General features: G+C 41.4%; 1 protein-coding gene across 5 annotated transcripts in view; it reads left to right on the top strand.

Moving 5' to 3' along the window:
- Positions 1-25,107, top strand: part of RBMS3 (RNA binding motif single stranded interacting protein 3) — a 918,866-nt gene that overhangs the window by 823,240 nt on the left and 70,519 nt on the right. For all 5 annotated transcript variants that reach the window (XM_073333376.2, XM_073333378.1, XM_073333385.1 and 2 more), the window contains 3 exons: positions 12,267-12,313; positions 21,059-21,155; positions 22,936-22,986. In XM_073333376.2, the coding sequence (XP_073189477.1) occupies positions 12,267-12,313; positions 21,059-21,155; positions 22,936-22,986 (195 nt within the window). The remainder of the gene's footprint in view (positions 1-12,266; positions 12,314-21,058; positions 21,156-22,935; positions 22,987-25,107) is intronic.

Raw genomic sequence — 25,107 nt, 5'->3', positions numbered from 1 at the left:
TCAGCCCCTTGTGGCCATTGCATTGCAGCATAAAGTTAGAGCTTCTCTAGTCCAGTGCAGGGCCGGGAAGACAGAAGCATCAGAATCAAGGGAGCTCAAAGGAGAGCTTTAATTTGTACTCTGTTGAGTTTGCATGCAGCTGGCCCTCTAGGTTTTAGAGTAATTTTTACAGAGCCCGACGGAGTTTCTTCAGAACACTTTTGGTTCAGTTCTTATTATGAAGATGGTTTCTCAAAAAGCCAAGTTAAAAGCAATGAAGAATAGAAGACCTTCACCTAGTACTTTCTAATCTCCTAGCTCCCCCTCTAAGTTTGAAGCATTTGAAAAGTTTCATCATGTTGAATGGTTTGACTAAGATACGATATTGCGTAACTAATGTGAGGACTGAGGTTATTAGGGCCTAGTTTACAGATGAAGTTTAAGCATGTACAGTGAAATTCAAAAATATTTGAAATATTCTTGGTGAGATTCTGGCCTGATTCTCATCTCGCTCACACCAGTTCTGCACCAGCGTAACTTCACTGATTGTGGCATAGTTGCATCTGATTCATGGGCAGGGAATCAGGCCCTCTGGTTTGAAAACATCCCAGGCCGTACAGCACTAAAAGGAGGGTAAGAGAGAGAAGAAACATATTAATTATGGCTGTGTAACATTTGCTGTAATTTCATGGGATTTCTCATCATGATGGACAAATCACTTCAATGTGTCTGGGAGATTTTATGGGGATTTAAATATGTATTTATCATTTTTTCTTACAGAAGTATCAACCATTAGGGTAATCTCATGAAAATCAGAGTTTATTGAGCAGATATGTCTCCAGTGAAGTCAGGGCTTTCCATATGCCTCCATCCGATCTGAATTTGGCCTGATGTGTGTAACAAATTATTTGCATTTCCAGTGATAATTCTTTCATTGCTTGTTTTTCTTTACACTGATAGCTGCTCCTGTTATCTGTGGCTACACTGCCTTTTGTGAACAGCCAATAGATTAACAAAGTGATGTTTTGCTTTTAGCCACGATTATCTATTTGTGGGAAATTCTCAAGAAATGAAATAAACATGTATTTATTTATTTATTTTAAATCACAGCTGTACTGAAGCGTTTCTTTGAACTGTCTTTTTGTTTTGATCTTCCATTCATTACAGTTCTGCTCAGTGCTAGATTGCAATTTAGAAAGAAAAATTTACATAGGTCATTTCGGAGACTGAGATTTCCCCCCGTGTTGTAAAGTCAGAGGACAGTCAAAGTTGCTGTTCCTGGTACCAGCCATCCCCTCTCTACCAAAAGCAGGAATTTAGAAACGATGAGGAGGTCTGTACCAGGCACATTTATAACTCGGGCATAGATTTCTTTTTGTGCTTCGCAGGAGACAGGTAGCACTTAGCTGTGCTCCATAACCCTAAGTGTGTAGGACTGATCTTTGGGAGATAATTTCCAGACCTGTCCAGACACACAGTACTACACACATATGCAGCCCATATGCCCAAAGACATTTCTTATGTGTTGGAGTGCATGTATGTTAGGCATTAGGACTATTTTCTATGCATTCTTTCAAAAAGAGCTTAAATTAACAAAAAGAGGAATTGCACCTCTAGGGAGAAGACAAGGAACACATAGCAACAGAAGGCAGGGGGAAAAACATATATTGACTTAATGAGTTAAAATCTACATAGTAGTGTTTTAAGTCTTCCACAGGAACACAAGAGTCAGGTGTTACAGGTGGCATTTTCAAAAATGCCTAAATAAGTTGGGTGCCCAAATCCCATTTAATGTCACGGGGAATTGAGTTCCTAATGAACATAAGTGCTTTTGAAAATCTCAGCACATATGATTTCACTATCATTGGATTCGGGTCTATAAAAGACAGTTAAAATTGATTCAAAATAAATGGCTCAATTTGAATAAAATAAGAACTGACCTGAAACTTTATTCAGAATTCAAAGCAAAAGTTTGCTTAGTCTAAAAATTTGAGCCTCAGGTTTCCTTCCTGTAGAAAAAGCCTTGGGAGTCTCTCATGGGGGTAGGAAAACTCCACGTGGTTCTACCGTCATGGGGTAAATTCTTTCACTGGGGCAGAGATTGCCCCATGCAAAAAAAGTAAGAGGTCTAGCCCCGAAGTCCTGCAATTTTTTAAAAATTCCCTTGGATCTCAGGCGAGTAGCCTGAGACACAGGTCAATTCACTGATCTCTCTCTTTGCTGAATCTGAGGCTGCCAGTCCTCCTGTGCTCCCTGACAGCTTGGTTTCATTGGATCTCCACTTCTGGGAACTCACCTCCTCATGACAGCCTCTGAAAGCCTTCCCCACTCGCCATGAAGGACAAGTTCCATAGTGCAGACATTACCGTAGTCTATCTCTGTACTAACACCTAGACAGATTCTTTGCAAGGTGAGGTTCCAGATCCCACTCAGCTATCTTCATGCATGTTTCTAGACCTGAATTCGGACCATGAGGTTTGGCCTTTTTGCTGAGACAACTGCACTCTATTGTACAGATCTGCGAGTATCTGGGAGGTATGATATGGCCCTTATTTTTCATTTTTGCTAATCCCAGGATTTCCTGGTGCTGGCAAAAAGAAAAGAAAGTGACCAAATGCCACAAGACCAGCTATTTAGCTTTCTATTTAGATTTCCAGTCTGGCTTTAAAGGCCCAATAGAGTTTCAGATTGTTTGGCTATGGTTCTCCGCTGAACTTCTAAATCCTTTGCAATTCACCAATCACTACTTTTCCTCTTTTGCTGATTTGGCTTTAAAATAAGATATTTTCACCTCTGACATACGCCAGCCATTTCTTCACAATACTTGAAGCTGCACAGGGAGCACATGTGTATTAAAATGAGTGTCTCCCAGCATGCATCACTGGGAAATGTCCCTGTTTGTTTTGTATCCTGCTGTATATTTAAAAGTTGTCACGTCTACACTTGAGTTTTATTTTTATTTTTTAAAACCACTTCTTTTCCAAATTCAGGAGTATTTCTAATAAGGTGAAACTTTTCACACAGAACTGCTTTAAATAATCAAAGGAAAGAATGCTTTCAAGTTAACTTTCCTGCCAAGTAAGCTTATTTTATTAAAACAGTATTTTAAACAAATCTCATTTGGATTGTTGGTTCCCCGCCCCCTTTTCCTTCTTAAAAAGAGTTTTCAGTTAGAGTATTTGCACTCAAGGCAAGAAGAATCCTTGTGCTTTGAGGCCTGCCAGATATCAGGAGCAGATACGGAAACACTTTAAGAAAAGTATGGCAATTGTAGTAGCAGAAACGTTAGTTTACTAAACTGTATTTAAGAGGGGCCCAATCAGGCCCCATGGATGCAGATCACATCCTTCCTGTGAAGAAAGTTGGGGGCAGGGTGCTTAGTAGAGAAAAGGAGGTTCTGGAAGAAAGAGGTGTCATCAGTGCACTGTCTCCTCAGAGATTCCCCACAGAAATGAATACAACTCCAGGAGGCATTATATTTCCACAGCCCTAACTCTCCAGTGCAGATGCCCACTTTAAGGAGCAGGATACCTAGAGCAGTAGCTCTCAACCTTTCCAGACTACTGTACCCCCTTCAGGGGTCTGATTTGTCTTGCGTACCCCAAGTGTCACCTCACTTAAAAACTATTTGCTTACAAAATCAGACATAAAAATACAAGTGTCACAGCACAGTGTTACTGAAAAATTTCTGACTTTCTCATTTTTACCGTATAATTATAAAATAAATCAATTGAAATATAAATATTGTACTTACATTTCAGTGTATAGTATATAGAGCAGTATACACAAGTCATTGTATAAAATTTTAGTTTGTACTGATTTCACTAATGCTTTTTATGTAGGCTGTTGAAAAACTAGGCAAATATCTAGATGAGTTGATGTACTCCTGGAAAACCTCTGATTACCTCCAGGGGTATGTGTACCTCTCGTTGAGAACCACTGACTTAGAGTAGCTGCCCTCTGGAGAACCCAATGGACCCACGCCAGTGGGAGAGATGATGGGGTGGAGAGTGGAGGATCCAGATCTGGTGAGGCACAGGGCATCTGGGTATCTATAAAATATATATTTATATAGATAGATATGGACACACACACTTACTCACATAAGTAGCCTCTGGGGTGTGTGTGTGTGTGTGTGTGTGTGTAGATAGATTAGATAAATGTAGATGTCACCATAGATTTGCACATGCAGAGATAGATAGATCTATATAGTAGGGGGAGGCAGTTTGTAACTGAAAATTCTGTCTCGGAGGTAACAATATGAGGGTATAGCTTTTTATAGAAACTGTTGCCCAAACATTTGGGGTCATGGTGGATAATCAGCTGAAAATGAGAACCCAGTATGATGCTATGGCCAAAAAAAGCTAGCACGATCCTGGGATGCATAAACAGGGGAATATCTAGTAGGAGTTCCTCTATATTTGGCACTGGTGCGACCACTGCTGGAATACTGGGTTCAGTTCTGGTGCCCACAACTCAAAAAGTATGTTGCTAAATTGGAGAGGGTTTGGAGAAGAACCATAAGAATGACTGAAGGATTAGAAAACATGTCTTATAGTCACAGACTCAAGGAGCTCAGTCTACATAGCTTAACAAGGAGAATGTTACAGTGTGATTTGATTACAGTCTGTAAGTATCTCCATGGAGAACAAACATTTAATAATGGGTTCTTCAGTCTAGCCGCGAAAGGCGTAACATGATCCAATGGCTGGAAGCTGAAGCTAGACAAATAAGACTGGAAATAAGGTGTATATTTTTAACTGTGACAGTAATTAACCACTAGAACAGTTTACCAAGGGTTGTGATGGATTCTCATTAAGATTGACTGTTTTCCTAAAAAATTATGTTCTGGGACTTATTTTGGGGGAGTTCTATGGCCTGTGTTATACAGGAGGTCAGACTGGATGATCACAATGGTTCCTTCTGGCCTTGGAATCTACAAATTAAGGATGTTTCACAGAATTTAATGGCTAGACCTTACCATGCATTGGTCTTTATTTGTGTTGTGTAAGGAAAATATTGTTCAGAATATAGCCCTTGCTCTTAGAGTTCAGAAACAGTCTACCGAGAAAAAATAAACCTGGCTTATTTCATAGGTTTTGAGCTGTGCGGTTTTTTGACTAATCATTCCACAACATAATAATTTCTTTGTGTGAGTCACAAATGATAATTTACATACACAATGCAAATAGGGGTCTTGTTAATGAGGGAAACTTGCTCATTTATGTTTTAAATCATAACAAAGGGAAAAGAGGCTGAGCACAATTTTTTGTGCCCGTGGAATTAAGCAAAGTAAAATGTTGAATGAGGGTGTTCAAGTTTCTTCCTTTCTAAACCAACCCTTGCCCTCCAGAGACATGCAAAATTTTCTGTTATTTCCTGTGTGTTTTTCAAGGAAGGATTTTTAAGTCTGAAGAAAGATGCAGAGTGAGTAGTTTCATTAGAATCTGTTCATCTTCTGGTGTCAGTCATTAGAAAACTATCGTATAAAATATTTAAAATGTCATTCTTTTGAAAACCTGCAAAATTGCAAATACCTATTTTCTTGCATGCCTTCGAAGTTTCACAATTCATTGTAGTTAAAATGAGAGTGAAGTTAGTGAAAATTAGAGTGTGTTTTTTCATGATTAATGTCCATGGATCAAAACTAGTTAGTTTTTATAGAGCTGATGTTCCTTGTGCCTTTAATAGTCACTGGTATAAACTTTTCAGATTATCCATTGACAGCTATATATGTGGTAGAGAGAATATTTATTTCGGGAATAGCTAGTTATCAACCACAAAAAAAATGTAAAGATGAACTGAAGATTTAAAAAATTATTTGTGCCCATTTAGCTTTGCTATAATATGTACAGAAGACCTGAAAGGTTTTAATATTGTTGTTGCTATTTATTTGTATTAGCACCAAGAGCAATTACTCAGGGTCCCATCAAGCTAGGCACTGTATAAATATAAAGAAAATACCCAAAAGAACTTAAAATGCCAAAGACGAGATGTAACAGGTAGGTGAGACAAAAAATAAATGGGCAAGAAGAGGACAGACTAACAATAATAACAGGATGTTTTAGTATAAACTATAGGGTTTTCAACTTTCTAATTGCACAAAACCAAACACCCTTGCCCTGCCCCTCACCCCGCCCCATCCCTGAGGCTCTGACCCCACTCACTCCAGCCCCCCTCCCTCCGTCGCTTGCTTTCCCTCACTCACTTTCACTGGGCTGGGGCAGGGGGTTAGGGTGTGGAAGGGGGTGAGGGCTCCAGCTGAGGGTGCAGGCTCCAGAGTGGGGCCAGAAATGAGGAGTTCAGGGTGAGCGGGCTCTGGGCTGGGGCAAGGTGTTGGGGTACGGGAGGGGGTGAGGGCTCCAGCTGAGGGTGCAGGCTCCAGAGTGGGGCCAGAAATGAGGAGTTCAGGGTGAGCGGGCTCTGGGCTGGGGCAAGGTGTTGGGGTACGGGAGGGGGTGAGGGCTCCAGCTGAGGGTGCAGGCTCCAGAGTGGGGCCAGAAATGAGGAGTTCAGGGTGAGCGGGCTCTGGGCTGGGGCAAGGTGTTGGGGTACAGGAGGGGGTGAGGGCTCCTGCTGTGGGTGTGGGCTCTGGGGTGGAGCTGGGGAGGAAGGGTTTGGGGTTCAGGAGGGGCCTCTGGGCTGGGTCCAAGGGATTTGGAGTGCAGGAGTGGGCTCAGGGCTGGGGCAGGGGGTTTAGGTGCAGGAGGGTGTGCAGGCTCTGGCTAGGGTGTGGGCTCTGGAGTGGGGCCAGGGATGAGGGGTTTGGGGTGCAGGGAGGGGGCTCTGAGCTGGGGCCAAGAGGTTTGGAGGGGGCTCATGGCTGGGGCAGGAGGTTGAAGTGTGGGAGGCAGTGTGGGGTGCAGGCTCCAGGAGGGAGTTTGGGTGTGGGAGGGGGCTCAGGGCTGGGGTAGGGGGTTGGGATGTGAGAGGGGGTGTGAGCTCTGGGGGGGGGGGCTCAGGGCTGGGGTTGGGATGCGAGAGTGGGTGCAGGCTCCGGGAGGGGGCTCAGGGCTGGGGTAGAGGGTTGAAGTGCAGGAGGGAGTGTGGGGTGCGGGCTCCGGGAGGGAATTTGGGTGTGGGAGGGGGCTCATGGCTGGAGTAGGGGGTTGAGGTGTGGGAGGGGGTGTGGGGTGCGGGCTCCAGGAGGGGGCTCAGAGCTGAGGTAGGGAGTTGTGGTGCAGGAGGGGGCTCAGGGCTGGGGAAGAGGGTTGAACTGCGGGAGGGAGTGTGGGCTGCGGGCTCTGGGAGGGAGTTTGGGTGTGGGACAGGGTTCCGACCTGGGGCAAGGAGTTTGGGTGTGGGTTGGGATGCGGGGTCTCGGAGGGAGTTAGGGTGTGGGAGGGGGTTCCGAACTGGGGCAGGGGCTTTAGGGAGTGGGCTCTGGCTGGGCGGCACTTACCTCAGACAGCTCCCGGTCTGCGGCGCAGCAGGGCTAAAGCAGGTTTCCTGCCTGCCCTGCTTCCATGCTGCTCCCACAAGCAGCTGGCATGTCTGGCCCCTAGGCAGCTCCCGGTCTGCGGCGCAGCAGGGCTAAAGCAGGTTTCCTGCCTGCCCTGCTTCCATGCTGCTCCCACAAGCAGCTGGCATGTCTGGCTCCCATTGGCTGTGGTTCCCGGACAATGGGAGCTGCAGAGCTGGTGCTGGGGCAGCATGCGGAGCTTCCCTGATGGCCCCTGTGCTTAGGAGCCAGACATGCTGGCCGCTTCTGGGGAGCTGCGCAGAGCCAGGGCAGGCAGGCAGCCTGCTTTAGCCCTGCTGCACCGCCGACCGGACGTTTAACATCCCAGTCAGCAGTGCTGACCAGAGCTGCCAGGGTCCCTTTTCGACCGGGTGTTCAGGTCTAAAACTGGATGCCTGGCCATCCTAATAGACTAGTCGTCTGCAAAATTACTAGATGTAGTGAATTCTTAGATTGTTTTTGTTGTTTTTTTTTTCTGTTTTTTTACCTTCTAAATGTTAAGTCTTGTCTTCTCTGTTTCAATGGAGGTCTTCAGTGGAAGAGCCAGCAAGGTGGGTTAGGAACTCTCTTAGCCCTGAAGGGAAGAGGATGGGATGTTGAATCTTTAACATAATGACCTTTCTTCCAACTGTTCATGAGGCATTTGAATTCAAAAGTTGTTAAGAAAAACAAACAGAGATTTAAACAGACTAAATAAAAAATCACTTCCCCCATCAGTGAATCTTTTTTCACTTCTGTGGAGTTTGTGATATCCTAAGCCTACTCATTCTCTAGTCACCCAGGAAGTTGTTTATTATTATTAACAATAATAATTACCTATGCTACCCTTTGATTTTAATTTAATTTTTGAACTGGTTAGATATTGAAATTCTGGGGTACCCAAAAGTACACAGTCACCAAAAAGATCAATAAACAGCAAAGTATGGTCCCACCATCAGGCCTATCTGGTGTTGAAAATCTGTGGTCCAAATATTCAGTAACCAAAAAAACTACCTGATAAATAACTATCTGGGGTTTCAGTTAGTATTTCATCATTAATGCCACTGCTAGTAGAATGAAGGAGACACTATCCCCTCACTGCAACATAAGTAATAGTGAGGGATGAGAAAACTTGGAAGACAGTATTCACTACTTCACACAGCTGAGGAACAGGAAAAAATTGAGGCATGAATTATGTGGCCTTCATCTCTTTGTTCTCGAGAACATCCTTCCAGCAGTGTGCATCATCATTGGATGGAAGTCTGATGCTATCCCTCAAATAATTTATCTGGTGTTTTCAATATTCTGGTTATTGTATTATGGAGAAAACAATGGATGGTTTTCACGTAGGCTATAGTTACTCATCAATTTCTAGCCCTGATGAGTCATGAAACTTCAGACTGTAAACCTGTCACTGGTGCAGGATGATTATTGGCTCTCTTGGGCCTCAGGCCAGTACAATTTTGTAGGGAAGAATTACACAATTTGCTGGGAAAGAAGTAAACAATTCTCTATTTTGCAGTTGTTTGAAATGGCAGCTCTTTGAAACTGTTCAGAGGTGCAGAATGTTAGAGATATTGTGTTAGGTGTACTACTAGGCAAAATATATCACTGTAGCATGTATTTTTCTTGTCTGGCTATCTAATATGAAGCTTTCGCTCACATTTGCAAATGTAATAGTAAAATGTACAGTGGTCATCATTAAAAATTTTTAGTTAAAAGGTTGATCACCTTACTGCACAAGTATGCCCTGTATTATTCAGTCTGGAGTAAGGGTATCAGAATCTGGCTTTTTACATATTTGCTTTTTCAAGCAGATAATGTTCACAGTATTCCTTATCTGTAGTACCCATAGAAGCTAGGAATGTGATGGTAACATATATGCAAGGGAGTATCTGTGTGTGGTGGGGCAGGTGGATGGATGGGTAGATAGATAGATAGATTGATCCATGAAGTTATGGCAGTTTGTACCAACGGAAGATCTGACCCATAAAAATTTGTTTAAATATCCATGGGAAAAATAGCTACATAATAAATGTACTTTTGCCTGCCTCAGGTGCACTCTGTTTGCTAGTCAGTCTCTACTGAAACTGGTTTTAACATCGCTAACTTCCCAGAAGCTGGCAAACAGACTTTTTTTTAATATTTATTCATTTTTATATTTCCTCCTTTTTTCCCCCCATACTGGAATTTTATCTCCAAATTGCATTGATCCAAGGTGTTGGAGGTACAATATTAATTTCTGATCCAAAGACAGTTTTAAGGTTGTATATGTCATGTCAAATCTAACAACTCCTGCCTTACCCTTTGGGATCCCTCCTTTCCAAGGGTTTATAGCATTTGTTTGCAGCCTTGAGTAGGGGTAGCATGGAATATTAAAGTTTCAAAACACCATGATTTACAGAAAATCTCTTAAGTTATTTTTAGAGGTTTAAAAATGTGTTAGAACTATTTTTTCTGTCCCTGCAGGGCTTGTACATGCTAATTAAGTTGTCTTCTCTAGTAGAGGGATATTAAAAAGTAGCACCGATAACAAATTTTACAACTGTAAAAAAAGTTTTTAAAATGTATCACAGGCAAAATACATTTGGTATACAAGTGTTATTGGCAGTGTTCTGGGAAAACTTTCCACTTCTGGGTAATGTGACTATTCTAAACAATACGATACACAGAGGAAGCAGAAAGGAATGGAATGGTATAAAGGAATGGAGAAGCAATGGGTGAGTTAAACAGATCATGCTGAACACGACAAAACATCTGTTATGTCTCTGCCATCATATATTTTGTTAAAATTTACATATTTAGGGATTCCAAATAATGATGATTTCATATTCCAGACAGATGGACATGTATGCACACACACACACACACACAGAGTTTTAGTTGGTAGTAGTTCTGAGAATTAAGGTTGTGAATAGTTACCACTATTTCGGATGCTCACAATTTTTTAGGCTGAATTTTTCAGTTTTAGGACTCAACCGAACTATGGGGTTTTTTAAATTAAGTTTGAAGAAATGTTCTTCAGCCATTTTTTGCTATGACTCAAGTGAAAAAAAAAATAAACATCACTTATTTCACACTTATTTCAAAATATTAGCCACATATTCATGGATTTAGTCTCCTGGGACAGCTTCCACATAACTTTGTATAGATCTCATTGAAACAGCGACGTTTTCAACGAACAAAACAAAACAAAAACTTGCCCCAACATCCGGAACTGATTGTAACCTCGAGTGAAGAAAAACCTGTTCCAGATTGCACAGTGCCATGTTAGTGGAGCAGTATGATGCTCTGAATTCAAAGCTTTTATTTGAAAATAAATGCTTTTTTGTTTCTGAAAACACAGCCGGTCACATTGTAGACCAAGGTGCTGCTTTTGTGTTAACTCACCCTTTCAGAAAACTGTCTCCAACCAAACATTCTGTGCTCTGTTGTCACCACAGTCCTGCCTGAATCATCCCCTGCCTGTACAGAAGCAGGACCAGGCTCAGGCTCATTAAGCCTATGCACCATCCCCCTTTCCTGATCCCTGTGGGGAGCCATGTGGGATGGGGCAGGTGCTCAGATAGTAACAGTGGTTGTTCCTTGTAAATATTTAGATAGATAAGACCTGGCAATGCCCTTTGTCCTGTCAACAATGTGGAACTTGCAGTACGGTTATTACAGCATAAGCTTATGTCCACTTTTCCATAGAGATCTTCCACACCCTGGAATCCTTTTAAAGAAGGTCTGCTGGGCAGCTGAGCCTGGGGAGCATCTACCTTCTCCCCTCCCTCCCTTATCCTCCCTCTCCCATGTCAGAGACTCACATCTTGTGCAGGACTTTAAAACACACAAACTTTTAAAAAATAAATGTCCCCTATTTAAAGAAAAAATGAAAATGAATGTAGCAGTCATGAGAGGCGGTGGGTTGTCAGCTCTGGAGATTCAAGTGGTGGCACAACATGGTGAGGAGCTTGTGCTTCCCAAACTGTCCTGCCAGTCTGCCTCAGCCCTGAACAAAAGTACCGCCTGGAGGATTGAGGGGGCTAGTTCATTCTCCATCTCTGTCCCATCCCTGGCTTTTCTGCTGAGCCTGCCGACACGTTTGCTAACGGTGATGTAGACAGTTGTTAACTAGAAGCTGCTTTGACATTGCCAGCTCATTCCACATAGGTCACCGTCTGATCCTGTAGTAATTACCATCTGGATGTGTCCCAGTGACTGATAGCAGAAAGGCAGTGTGTAGTGCTTTAACAAATTCTTTAGACAGCCATTCTCTAAAATATTTTATAAAGTAATCAGCATGTATTTTTGATTGTGCTTTTCTGCTTGACTGCAGAGATTCAATGTTACTTGTCCCAGACAACAAACTACAACTGCTGCTGACAGTACAGAGAAATCATAGAGTGATCTGGCCGTAGAAGGTGTGGTCTTTGAAAGAAAATGTAGCTGTTCCTAAGCGTAACTCTTTCATACCCAGTCTGAATTTATTTATGAACTACCTGCCTCATTGGGAGGTAGCAGAAGTTGGCCCTCAGTTATACCAGTATAACTGTGGAGTAAGTCCATTGATCACAGTGGAGTTATTGATTTATACTGGTGTAATTAAGAGCACAATTTGGCTTAGAATGGTATAGGGAGAGGATAGCAAAAGTACTAGCCCAACCAATAGGCTGGGGAAATCTCTGTCAAGGAAGGTAACCAGACTTTCCAAACTACTGTGAGAAATTTTAGCTTTCTTTGTGGACTTAAGTCACTGTACATCAAAACTGAATGCATGTTAAATGGAATTGTAAAAGAATGTTTAATGCCATTTTGTCTACAGCTAGAGTAAAAATCTCTTTTTTCCCCTAACTATGTGCAGGCTGGCATGGCTTTGACCTATGATCCAACAGCTGCTATACAGAATGGGTAAGTAACATATGCTGTTCAATTCCTTTTAAAAATTATTTGCAGGGCTCTCTTTCCAGTTTCTCTTCCTGCAGTGAAACTCATTCAGAAGCAAATTCATCTAATAATCCTTTTATAAGCTATGTCGGTGTGCAATGGCAAGTACATTTCATAGTTTCCATTTTTGTTTTTATTCTCTGTTGTGCGTAATATCTACTTAAACAAGAAGTTTCTTTTCCGAATAGTTTCCATCTCCATTTGGCAAACACTGTTTTTTCCCCTTTATTGACTTCATTTTAGTTAAAATAATTATTGAGAATGCCAGCATGGTTTGCGTACTAAGATTGTTCCTTAATCTGAGTTCCTTCTGCTAGCTGGATTGCTGTCACAGCATTGCCTGAATAAAAAGGCTGAAGACAAAGCCTTAGATAAGTTTTTGAGCAAAAGAGATTTAGGCTAGACTTATAAACTATGCTCACCTTCATTTTTCACCCACAACTCCCTGAGACAAATAATTGAAGGTGCAATTTTTGAAATGTGCCTGCCTACTTCAGTCATTAACTATCTGATCACCTGATAACACCTGCTATTATTTGTTGGGTTTAAAATTTCCAGCTAGATTATGATGGTTTTAAAATAGGTTGTGTTTTGCATCTAAAATATTTCACAGTGCCTGCTTAACCAAAGAGATGTTGATTGTAATAATTGCATTCTACATTATCATCAGTTAAAAGTGTGGGAAATTTATGAGTCTTGGTAGACCTCACTAAATTCCATACAAGCACTTTAGCGACTATCATCTTGGATCTGTCTCCCATGAAGGGAAAAAGATATGAAACATTAGAAACTCTTGTTTTGTTTTTCAGTATTTCTTAGAGCATAGCTTAGATGTTTAAAAACAAACATTCCAAATATTGGAAAACAAATCGATGATAATAATTAACACTTTTCAACTTCACTCAACTTTACAAATGGCATCCCTCCAAGGTAGATTTTCATTTTGGGGATGAAGATGATAAGGCAGGCCAATAAAGTTACTTACCCAAGACCCCAAAGGGAGATTTTTCAGAACCCTGATTTGAACTCTGGTGTTTTTAGTTCTGGTCCTGTGTGGAAATCTCTTTCTTTCTTGAACAAATCCATTTCTTTCCTGACTTGTTCTCTGTGGTACTGTGCACTTTTCAGCTGGTAGCACCCTGTTGGCCATGTTTGAAATAAAATCATCAAAGTTCATAATCCACTAGTGTATCATCAAAACAATTGGTTTTTAATTAAAAATAATTTCTATGTATCAGTGACATGAACATACTGGGAATTGTAATTTCATTGACTCAAAGTGACTAACATCCTTTTATGTTTAATTCTATGATGATCTGTAAAATTCAGTCATGTTATAGTGAAAGTTATTTCAAATCCACACATTATTTGTATCACAGAGGACCCAATACCATTCAGGCATTTGGATTGCCCAGTTGCTTGAAGATGGTTGCTTTTTGGGGAAAAAAAATGTGTTCTGCAATGCAGTGTCCAATGGAAAATTCCAGTTTTTCATTTTTTTAAATGTTCTTTTATTTGAAAAATATAAAATAAATAACAATATAGGGCTGCTTTATCAAATATTAACAATTGATTCCTGCTCTTGACCTTTCTTTTTTTCTAGAGGCTCATTACATTTTCAATTTGATTAATATAAGTCTCACTCAAAATGCTCACATGGCAATAGTCTGAATGAATGAAGTGTCATCAGAAGCACTTATTAATATGTAGAAAACCATGGTTGACCCACAGAGAATTATATAGTAGGTATTCCATCTTCGGGTACTAGACATATCATAAAAATAAGATGTCTCTACTGTCACCTTAATAACATCACTATCCCTTGATTCAATTATTTCTTTTTAACTCCCCCACAATTCATCTATTAGTTGCTATACTTCATATGGATGCAATTCTGTATCATTTTTCACATGCATACTTGCATATTTGATGGTATGTATTTTGTTGCATTGCTGTCATGGGTAAGTGCAATGAAAAACTAGCTCATGGGATTTGTGCCTGCTTAAGTTTGGAGCACCTTGATATTTGGCTGGTGAACAAATATGATTCAATATGTTCAGGTATGATGGACTGTATCACACACTGTATTTTAGCACAATTTTTCAGGTAACGAGTATTCTTGTTGTGTAATTCTTTAGCAATAATGGGAGATGAGCAGCTAAAGTCTGAACATCAAGTTGAGAATATACTCCAGTACTTGCAAAAGCAAGACATTATACTTGTGCTCGTAGCAAGATTGGGCAGGCCTATTCAAGGGACCCAGGTTAACAAGTGCTGGAGCACTGCACAAAAATGGTAAAATCCAGCTGATTTATTTGAGAGGTGTGGCTTATTAATAACACGTAGCTTACAACAGAGGTTGAGTGGCTTTCAAAGGAGAGGCAACAGGATCATGAGGACGGAGGAGGGAAAACCTAGGGCCAGCCAAGCTCAAGGAGGAAGCCTAGGATGAGATTTGAGTTACTGATAAAACTAACCCCTAAGAAGGTTGACCGTACCTGTTAGCAAGTCTTAGAATCCTGCGTAAAGCTGCTGAACTTCTGCTGATTCATTTTGGCAGGTGCAACTTACTAACTTCACACAGGATATGAGGAAGGTGGGAGTGGCTGTGTAGAGAGAGGCAGCTAGGACAGAGGTGGCCCTGGAAAGCTCACGGAGGAGCTGGAGTGTAGGTTATGGTATTGCTTTTGAGTTATCAGCAGAGCCAAACCTTAAGAAAAGGACAGAGTTCGGACACTAACTCAAGAGCTGTGTGTTCTTCTGATGACAAAAATGGGATTCAGTCCGATCACCGAATGGTACTGTGAGTTTGATTACTGTATGATTGTGTAAAGAAAAGGAGTACTTGTGGCACCTTAGAGACTAACAAATTTATCTGAGTATAAGCTTTCGTGAGCTACAGCTCACTTCATCGGATGCATTCCCAATGAAGTGCGCTGTAGCTCACGAAAGCTCATGCTCAAATAAAGTGGTTAGTCTCTAAGGTGCCAGTAGTACTCCTTTTCTTTTTGCGAATACAGACTAACACGGCTGCTACTCTGAAACCTGTAGGATTGTATATTTTCTTTTAAAGTCCATAGCAGAAGTAAAAAAAAGAGAAGCTTTTCAACAAAAGCAAAAACTAAGTCGTTTCTTCCACAAAGTAATGGATCATTCTCAATTGAGACTATTAAGTTATAGGGCTTGATTCTCCATTCCATTACACTGTTTTTATGCCAGTGGAACTCCATTAAAATCAATGGAGTTACACCAGCATAAAACTGGTGTAATGGAGTGGAGAATCAGGCCCTTAGCGTACCATAACAATGCAATATGAACATCTGAAGTACCAGTCACAGCACACTGTGGTGCAGAAGCTCTATTCCTCTCTCAATCTCTCTCTGTCTTTTCTGTCTTATAATCAGGCTTTCTTGAACTGCATTTATAAAGGCACTTGGATTTTTTTTCAGAGAGCAGTAGGTAGTGCTACCTTATCAGTGTTACAATTCATTATATTACTATTAGTTGTTTAATGCACTTGTACAAGAGAGTACAAAAGTCTTCTATTTGCATTGTAAACATACTCATTTAAAATGTTGCTGAGGTTTTAGTCCTGTTTTGAGTGTAAGATTGCAGCGTACTGTATCAGTTTAATATTGATATCTGGGGGACTATACTATGGATTTGCAGAGCAAGGGGCTCGATACTCAAGAGAGGTGTTTTCCATCTGAGAGCTGACTCTGTGGCTTATTGCAGTGGAAACTTGCTGCTGTGATAATGCTTGGTAATACTCTTACATTATGTTAGCCCCAGGATGCTATTCATGGATCTGACTTTTTCAGTACTGCCTGTGGACATGAGGCATGAGCAAATGGTGTTTATTTCTGCGCAAATAAGGTTTTATCATTGTGCATGTTCTATGCAAAAGGTTGCACATTCTCCCGTAGGATAGTAACCATATTGACATTTTTGCAGTGACATACAAAGAATCAAATCTCCCAATCCAACTTGCTTTTTTGAGGTAGGAGTGAAATATGTGAGCTCTTAGACAACAAAAACTTCCCTCAGAGCACTGCCTGTCCTATGTGCCAGATATTTGGTATCCCCTTATTGTGAACATGGTTCTATTAAGGTGATTTATAAAATCTCTCCTTACCTGTAACGAGGTGTGTGGGTGAATGTGTTTTCTCTGTGCACATAATATCCACATACAAAAGATCCTTTTCTTTTTTTTCTCTTTTTGAACGAAAGAGCAGCCTCCAATTTGCAGGTGCAGTTTGCAACTGCAAAATTTGCAGCTGCATTGTTGCACTTCGTTTTTGAGTTGGAGATATGTGCACCTAAAGCAACTTGATTGCAGTAATTCTGATTTGCACCTGCAAATGATTTTGTGTGTGCAAATTGCACCTGCAGAAAGAGAGGCTAAGCCTCAGTCTTTGAGAATGCACCCCAGAACATATAGGTCGATTACCTCAAAATCTACAATTCTGGTAAAGTACTGTGCTTTCCAATGCCAGTGGATTTGGGGACCAAATTCAGTGGTGAGTCTAGAAGGGCCAAAAAGGAGTCAAAGCTGGTGTCACTTATACCTTCTGCCAGCGCCCCCACCACCACCACCACTCCAGTGTATACATTGGCAGCTAAGATTCCAAGATTCCATTAGAAGTATGCATTCAGTCTCACACTCACCAAAAATGCAACTGTCACCTCACATCTCCTCAAGTTAAGTCTAAAGAAGTTTGTGGTGTCACCAAAACTAAGAGGCCACAGAGAAAAGCAGAGCAAGAAAAGCAGCTGCCAGGAGAGTATAGCAAAGTGTGCATCAGAGTAAGCTGCTCTTTACATTTCGCTCCTACCCTTTCTTTGGGATCCACAGCATGTAGGTTACACAAGTTTAGACTCCTTTACGCATCAGTGAATGGGTGTAAGGGAGTTTGAGTGGGATGTTTCTGAGGTGCCTCTAAGAGAGACAGCGCATTACTCACAGCTCAGGGAAAGAGGTGTCTAAGGTGGCTTTAAGTTACTTCCCAGTTCTGGGCTGCTGCAACTTTCGCTGCTCTAGGGAGCTGTCTAATCTATGGCACCCCAAGCCAACCTGCCTTTGGGCAGCAATGCCATTGAGCATTGCCCTTGTCTACTATGCCCTCATGACCTCCAGCCCCTGGTTCTGCCCCCAGCATACCGTCTACACCTGGACTTGCAGAGGGGGCTTCGGAAGATGCTTTGAGCAGGGGATTGGACTGGATGATCTCCTGCGGTCCCTTCCGACCCTGATATTCTATGATTCTATGACATCCTGCTGCTGACTTGCTCAATTTCTTCACTGAGGGAATTCTCCCCCAGAAGGATGAGAGACTTCTCCACCCCTTTCCACTGCAGAGCATGGCCCAGTGTCATTAAAATTACAGTACAACTGTAGGCTTGTTTTTCCTATTAAGTTGTTTGTTCTATCAGAAGTCTCTCCTTTCTCTTCCATGGTGTTTTGGTGTGGATGTGTTAGGAATGTCTCTGACTGCCCTGATAATTTGTTTTAGATGATACCTGTTTGAAAGCATTCCAGACCATGACAGATAAATGGCATTGGCCGGGGAGCTGAGAGGCATGTATTTTTCCCATTACCCGACTGTGTATTCCAAAAGCTTATATAATAGTCACATAGCTGCAGCTCTAAGCTGAAAATGAAATGGTTAGCTGTCTATCGAGTTATTGGCTTAAGCAGGAAATCAGCATTAGGGGATCAAATAGGATGTTGTTTCTCTCCTGAACTGTCTTCAACCTGATAGCTCTTACCTTGAGTGGCAGTGTTTTAACTTCCCAGAGAGTGAAATATAATTCCATGTTTGATGGATAGGAATAGAACAGTAAGAACAAAAATGCATTGTTTTCTTGAAAGGGTTTCCCCTTTACAGTTTTTCTTTACTTGTGAGGTTTATTTATATTTCTATTCTCTAGTTCCCCATGGAGTTTCCTGTAAATTCTGCTGTTTTCATTTCTGGTCTACAGCTTGCCTCAGTACATTCGCTAAAAAATAGCATGGCCAAAGTGAAATCTGATTAGCCATTGACTGGGAACAGATCACTTGTGGTCAGCAGAGCATTCTAACAGGACTAGGGAAAACATGTGCATTGTGCTAATGTCACAGGTAAATGTATTCAAAAAATTCTTTGGTTTTAAATAACAGCATCTGTTCGGTCCCTGCTGAACAACAGTTTAACAAAAAATGCATCTGTCTTCTCCTTCATTATCTCATAAATAGGATACATGTAAAATGTTATATGGAGACATTTTAAAACCAGCTGTCTGGGCAGCACTCTCAGACAATATAGACATTCTTAAAAATGGCAATTTATTGCTATGTTTTCTCCAGAGTTCAGCTTGCTGCCCTTGCTATTTTAAAATCTTATTTGAAATACTGAGAACAGATACTTTCTTTTCTCTTCTCCCCCACTATATTTGGACATTTTCTCCCAATGTTCAAACAAGGGAGCCTGCTTTTCCTGTTTCTCCTGACTCAGGGATTTATTTTATTCCTCATCCAGAATCTGCTACATTAAATAGAGTGATTAGTATTAAATCCTGATTTGTCAAAGTGATTGATAGCAGTGTACTAGTGTAAAAAAAGATAATGTTGTTTTGTTGCATGGCTGTTGTGGAAGGCGACTGTTAATTTCCTTTCCTCAGTGTGGAAGAGATGTCAGAGGAAGGGGGAGAATACATTCTAATTCACCCCTCTGCAGAAAGCGTCTCTGCAAAATCCTATGCACCACTTATATCCAGTGCATGCCTCAAGTGATGGGCTTGAAGTAGAAATAAAAACAATAAAATAAATCAGAGGTTGAGATTTCCAAAGCTGTCTAGGGGAGTTAGAGACTAGACAAGGTGGGTGAGGTTAATATCTTTTATTGGATCAACTTCTGTTGGTGAGAGAGAGACACTTTCGAACCACACAGAGCTCTTCAAGTCTGGGAAAGATACTCCGAGCGTCCCAGCTAAATGCAAGGAAGAACAGATTGCATAGCAAAAGTAGTTAGACAAAAACAACCTGTCACGTGTGGGTGAATGTTCTTCACAAAGCAATCACTCTGTGTCTGACCTATCAGTCCTCATCCTCAAAGGAAACCCGCACAACACTTTCAAAAGACACGCCGGAGTCAGAGACGATTCATGCCTGCTGATAGTGGGGAGCACAGCGTAAAATGGGGGCACGTGACCGCCCCATGCGTTGGCTCTGGGAGGAACCTTCCAGCCCGACCTCCATGGGGCAGGGCAGCAAATCCCACCAGCTCCTGGGGTGGGGGGCACAGGAGCAGGGAGCATGTGCCCCTGGCCCAGGGAGACCCACAGTGTCTCCCCGGAGCTCCAACGTCCTCACAGATACCTCAGCAGGGGAGGTGAGGGGCACAGGCAGTGCCCCTAACTCAGGCTGAGCGGGGGGAATCTGCTCCCAGCACCTTCCCCAGCAACCGTGTGTGGGGAGCAAAGGAGGCAGGATAGAACCACTTCTCGCACCAGCTGACGGTGAGCATTCAAGATCACTAACTCTGCGCAGCGCAGTGGCTGTCCATGAGAGAGGCCAGCTGGGGAGGCAGTGGCGGCCTTCCCGCTCTGCTCCCTGCCTGGGCCAGGCTGCCGGGGATAGGGAACAAACCAGCCACAGCCCCCCAATCCTCTGCACATTTCTGGCTTGCTTCCCCACCAGCAGGCTGAGTGGAGCAAGCCCTGCAAGGGCAGCTTAGCACTCACAGAAATCTGAGGGGGCACTAGACCCCACATGCTTCCCACCCACGCGTCACCTCTGCTGGGAACTTAAATTGATAACTCTGCTAGACATTAAAAATCATGTATTGAACAGAGACACTGGATTTATGGCTTATTACAACAATCTGTAACCCATTAACACCCTCTTTTTGACTATAACTGCAGAGGTATTAACCAGCCACTCTACCTTGAATATGTGCTGATTACTTGTGCTGAACAATCTGTTCCACCTTGCATTTAGCTGTGAAGCTGGGGGTACCTTTCCCAGGTCTGAAGAAGAGCTCTGTTTGGCTGGGAAGCTTGTCTCTCTCACCAACAAATGTTGGTCCAATAAAATATATTACCTCGCCCATCTTGTTCCTCTACAATCCTGGGACTGGTACTGCTACAACTATACTGCATACAACTGGGGGAGTTAGACACATACCTTTGATTAATTTCAATGGAAGAGATGCATTTACCTCTTCTAGATTGATATGAAAATCTTAACCAGTGTGTCCAGTAATTGCAGCTATCCCTCAATAAGCAAACTGAGGGAATATCATCAACACTGAACTATTCAGATCTGAGAGAAAATAGTTACCGTATGCATAAATGAGATCAATATCAGTGTCTTTGAAATGGTCCGAGGAGTTTTCCTATACTGGATTGTACTCTGGAAAATCAACCACCACTGCATTTCAAATAGCTGCTTTCTCCATTTCTGAAGGAGAGTTTTCCACAGTTCTATGCTTCTTAATGCTTTCTGTAGGTGTAGAGGAAAAAATGATGTCTTCTGCAAATGGTCTAGATAGTGAAATTGAACGGGAGGGAGAAAACTGACAAAATTCATAGAGCCACATCATCCTTTTTTATTACTGTTTTGGAGAGAAAAAGAGATAATTGTCTTTGCCCAGTGGTGGCAGTGGATCAGTTAATTGGAGTCTGGCTATCAAGAGCCTCAAGAATCTTCCTTTTGTTTTCTGTTTCCAGATTTTATTCCTCACCGTACAGTATTGCAACAAACCGCATGATTCCACAGACATCTATCACGCCATTCATTGCTGCTTCCCCTGTTTCTACATATCAGGTATGTCAGATTTGCATGCATCTCAGTATGTACCGCCACTTGATGATTATGTTTTGGATGTGGACAAAGGCAAAACGTATACAGCAGAAAATTGTGTGTGCCTGCACGCTTTACTCATGCTTTAAACCAAGGCTTTTTTAGTAGCACTTAGTGTAGGGTATCAAGTATTTTCTGGATTCTTTACACTAAGTAATAAAAGCCACCATGCTTTTGTCCTATTTCAATCAGTTTTTCAAGTGCTCAGCATTTTGCTTCATTTCCAGTTGACACTAGCAAAAGTTTGTCATGCTTAATGAGATGTTTAGTCATTATGGCTTCTTTTCATTGGTCGAATTTTAAAGAATGCACCTTTTTAGTCATTTAGTTTCTCTTGATCATGTTTTGACCTTTTGCTCTCAGCTGTACTTGCCTCAATGACCTCCATTAACAACACACATTCCTCTTGAGTAGCACCCTGCAAAGCAAGACATTGGGGGAACACAGTTTTTATAGATGTCTTCAGGCTCCCACCCATTGTGTGTTTTGGAGTTTCTGTTGTCACCAACTCCTCCCAGTGGCCCCAAAATAGTTTTACTGTCCAGGCCTCCTTTTTCTATATCAAGTTTCTATTGTGAAATCCTTGTTCTGGCAGGATGGCTTTTCTGAGGTGACGTTAAAATATGGCTGCATAGATTTATTTGCGGGCAATATTTTTGGAGTGGAACACCTCCAGTATATAGCTAGCCATTATTAATTTGAGGAGCAAAAGTATTGAGTTTTTCCCACATTATAGTGAGGAACACTTTTGTCAGGCCATCAGAGTTGAAACCATGCACAAAACATATCCCTAAAACTTACCGAGGTAGATAATTTTCACTGTTATCTGGGGTTGTTTTCTTTAAATATTTATGGTTGAATTTAATGGTCATGAAAGTGAGAAACTTCTGGCACTTACTTTAATCAGGTACAGTGCAAGTGTTATGTGCTCTTCCCCATACCAGTCAGTTCCGACCTGCAGCCTCGCTGCTCTTCCAATCCTGATGCCTGCTTCAGAAAATTCCACCAGACTTGCAAAACTACATTTGGGAAATTTTGTTGTTGTTGTTGGGTTGGTTTTTTTTAGATGAAGAAAATGTCTGCAGGATACTACCACTACATTGAGATACCAAAATTATTTTAGTTTGTACAGGAGAGGAGATTGAAAATCAGATCTCCAGAGGTAAAATTAATTAAACCTCACTCTACTCCACAACTCAGAATTCTTAAACTTGAAGTGTATGTACAATTTTTCAAGCAGATGTTCTCTTACTGAGATAACTTCCAAATGGCAGCACAAAAGGTAAAATTTTCAAAATCTCTTAAATTGCCTAGCATCCCCTTTTCCCAAGCTTTGAATGAGACTTTCAAAATTACTTTCTGAGGTACATAAGTCACTTTTGAAACTAGGACTCAAACACGATGGCACTAAAGAGCTTTTGAAAATTTTACTTAAAGTTTGCACCTACTGTACCATCTGTTGGATAACACACTTCATTGGATAAAACAGGGGAGCATAGACAGTGTGGCTGTCTTTCAGACTCCTGAACATGGCAGAAACATTACTGAATGGAATCTGAAAGTTTCTACGTCAATAAGATTACAAGACATAAATGAATTTTGTCTCCCCGTAGGTTCTTCCTGAAATTAGCTCACTATTAGTTGTTATTGTGACAAGTGCAAAGGATTCTTGCAACTGAATTCACTGAGAAAAGAGATCTCTGTTTAAAAGATCTTGTGCTAACGAAAGTTATTTGATACGCAGGTCCAGAGTACTTCGTGGATGCCTCATCCGCCATACGTTATGCAACCAACAGTAAGTGGATATATCCTCGCATCCAACTAAACCTGTATGTAGCAGATCCCTACCTCTACTGGGCAGCACTAGGTCATTGGAAAAGTTATAAGAGTGATCACCTGCCCCATGAGATGGGAATCCTTTGTCATGCATGTCAAGATCCCGCTTCTTTAAGGATAATATTTGTATTCAGTATAAAGAGGAAGATGGGATCGTATATTGTCTAGTTTTGTTGATTATATTAAGGAAATAAAAAACCCTTGAGTGTAGCGTCTGAATCATTACTTTAGGGACTGTGAAATAACTGCACTCTTGGATATTTTGAGTTGCTTAGATGAACACATCTGCTACACTTCCCCTATATCTTTATCCATTCAAAAAATCCTTTCCCGCTGACATATAAACTTGAAAGGATCCTTACTATATCGCTAACGTATTCCAAACGCTGCAAGAGGTAAAGCACAGCTGTCTTAGAGTCTCCACAGAATTTGGGTCTTCTCTCTGACTTGATCAGTCAACTCATATTTTTTTTGTCTTGGAAAGTTTGCTTCATGCTTCATCAAATACAGTACAGCACTCAAAACAGCACGCAAATGCATGTTGCATCATTCATTAAAAATAAGTAGTTCTGCAAGTTCAGTTTCACTCACAAAGTACTTTTGACAGTGTTGTTTAAATGCCAGCAAAGTATTAGATGGAGACAACACACTGAATACATTTGTACAGATTGCCTGAATTGTGGAGTGCTTTGTTTGTTTGTTTGTGTTGTATTTGGCCAACTTATCAGATACGGATTGATGTGAAACTGTTGCTTATTCACATTCAAATATTTATTCCACATCAACACTTTTTAAGTAATTGATTTCGCATGAGGAGGGTAAATGTAACATGCAGTTGCAGAGCATCAGATTTTTTACAATATCTATGTTTTCCCACTCGTGCAAGTATTCTGACTTTATAATAATAATAATAATAGCTTTATTTATTTGGTGCCTATCTGCTGAAGTATGATATCTTGGGAGTGAATTTCTCCGTCCATGAAATTGGGGTAGCTGCTTTCACTAGCTAGAGTTAGGCATATAGTAGTATGGATATAATTATCTGACCTGTGGAGCAAAATCCTGATTTGAAACACCCTTGCTCATTCACCATTGTTGCTCTCCTGAGCAGAGTCTTACAGATTTTTCAAGCTGTGCAGTAGTCTGATCACGTGATCAAATGCCTACTCAGCGCTCAATTGAAACAACCAAGTTTATTTCATTTGCATCCAAATCTGGATGCAAATCCGTGTCTCCTTGAGGGAAAGAGAGCACATAAAGCTCCCTACATCCAACAGTAGGGAGGCGTGTTCAAGTGAGAGTTTTTATAAGTACAATGAAATCTATTCCCTAACTCTTCAGACATAACTGCAGAGCATACGAAATGTTAGAATCCCGCACATCGGTGAAGGCAAGTAACTGTTTTCTAACCTGTGGAAAACCAGTGATCTCTGTAAAATACACAGGTTTTACAGAGAAAATCCAAGCACTTCACTGCTCCGGTTTGAGATCCTTTGTTCCATATGGCCACTTGGCTATTATTACAAAACACAGAAACTTCATTATGAAGCAGTTTGGGTAGCTACACGCAAAATATGCCTGACACAACCCCACAAAAGGAAGGAAGTGAAAAATTAATCCACTTAACTACATACCATCTGCTCTACCACACCCAAACACACACCTTAATATCACCACAGCTACCATACATCATGGACCTTTACTCTGCCTTGTTTTTACTCTTCTGCACACACTCCTTTAGCAGATTATTTTTTCCCCAACACTAGTAGTTGTAGGTGTTTAGTGTTTGGTTGTGTTGGGAGAGGGTAGTTTGGTAAATGGCTCTGTTCAATAGAGTGATTAAACAGGTGAAGGAAGGCTGGCATCCCAAGGGAGGCAGAGTTAAGTCTGTGGTACAGTCTATCATGTAGGGTAGTTGTGGTCATAGTAAGGTGTGTGCTTGCGGGTGAAGGAGTAGAAGGTATGTAAGTAATTGACTTCACTTTTCATTTCCCATTTCCCTGGTTTTGTGTGTGTGTCAGTCCTGTTGTGTCTATTGCAATCCTAATGACTTCACACACAGTTTCTTTTGTTCATACAT

This window comes from Lepidochelys kempii, chromosome 2, assembly GCF_965140285.1.
Source record: "Lepidochelys kempii isolate rLepKem1 chromosome 2, rLepKem1.hap1, whole genome shotgun sequence".
Taxonomy (NCBI): domain Eukaryota; kingdom Metazoa; phylum Chordata; order Testudines; family Cheloniidae; genus Lepidochelys; species Lepidochelys kempii.
The sequence above is the reverse complement of the archived record's forward strand: the minus strand, read 5'-3'. Positions and strand labels throughout refer to the sequence as shown.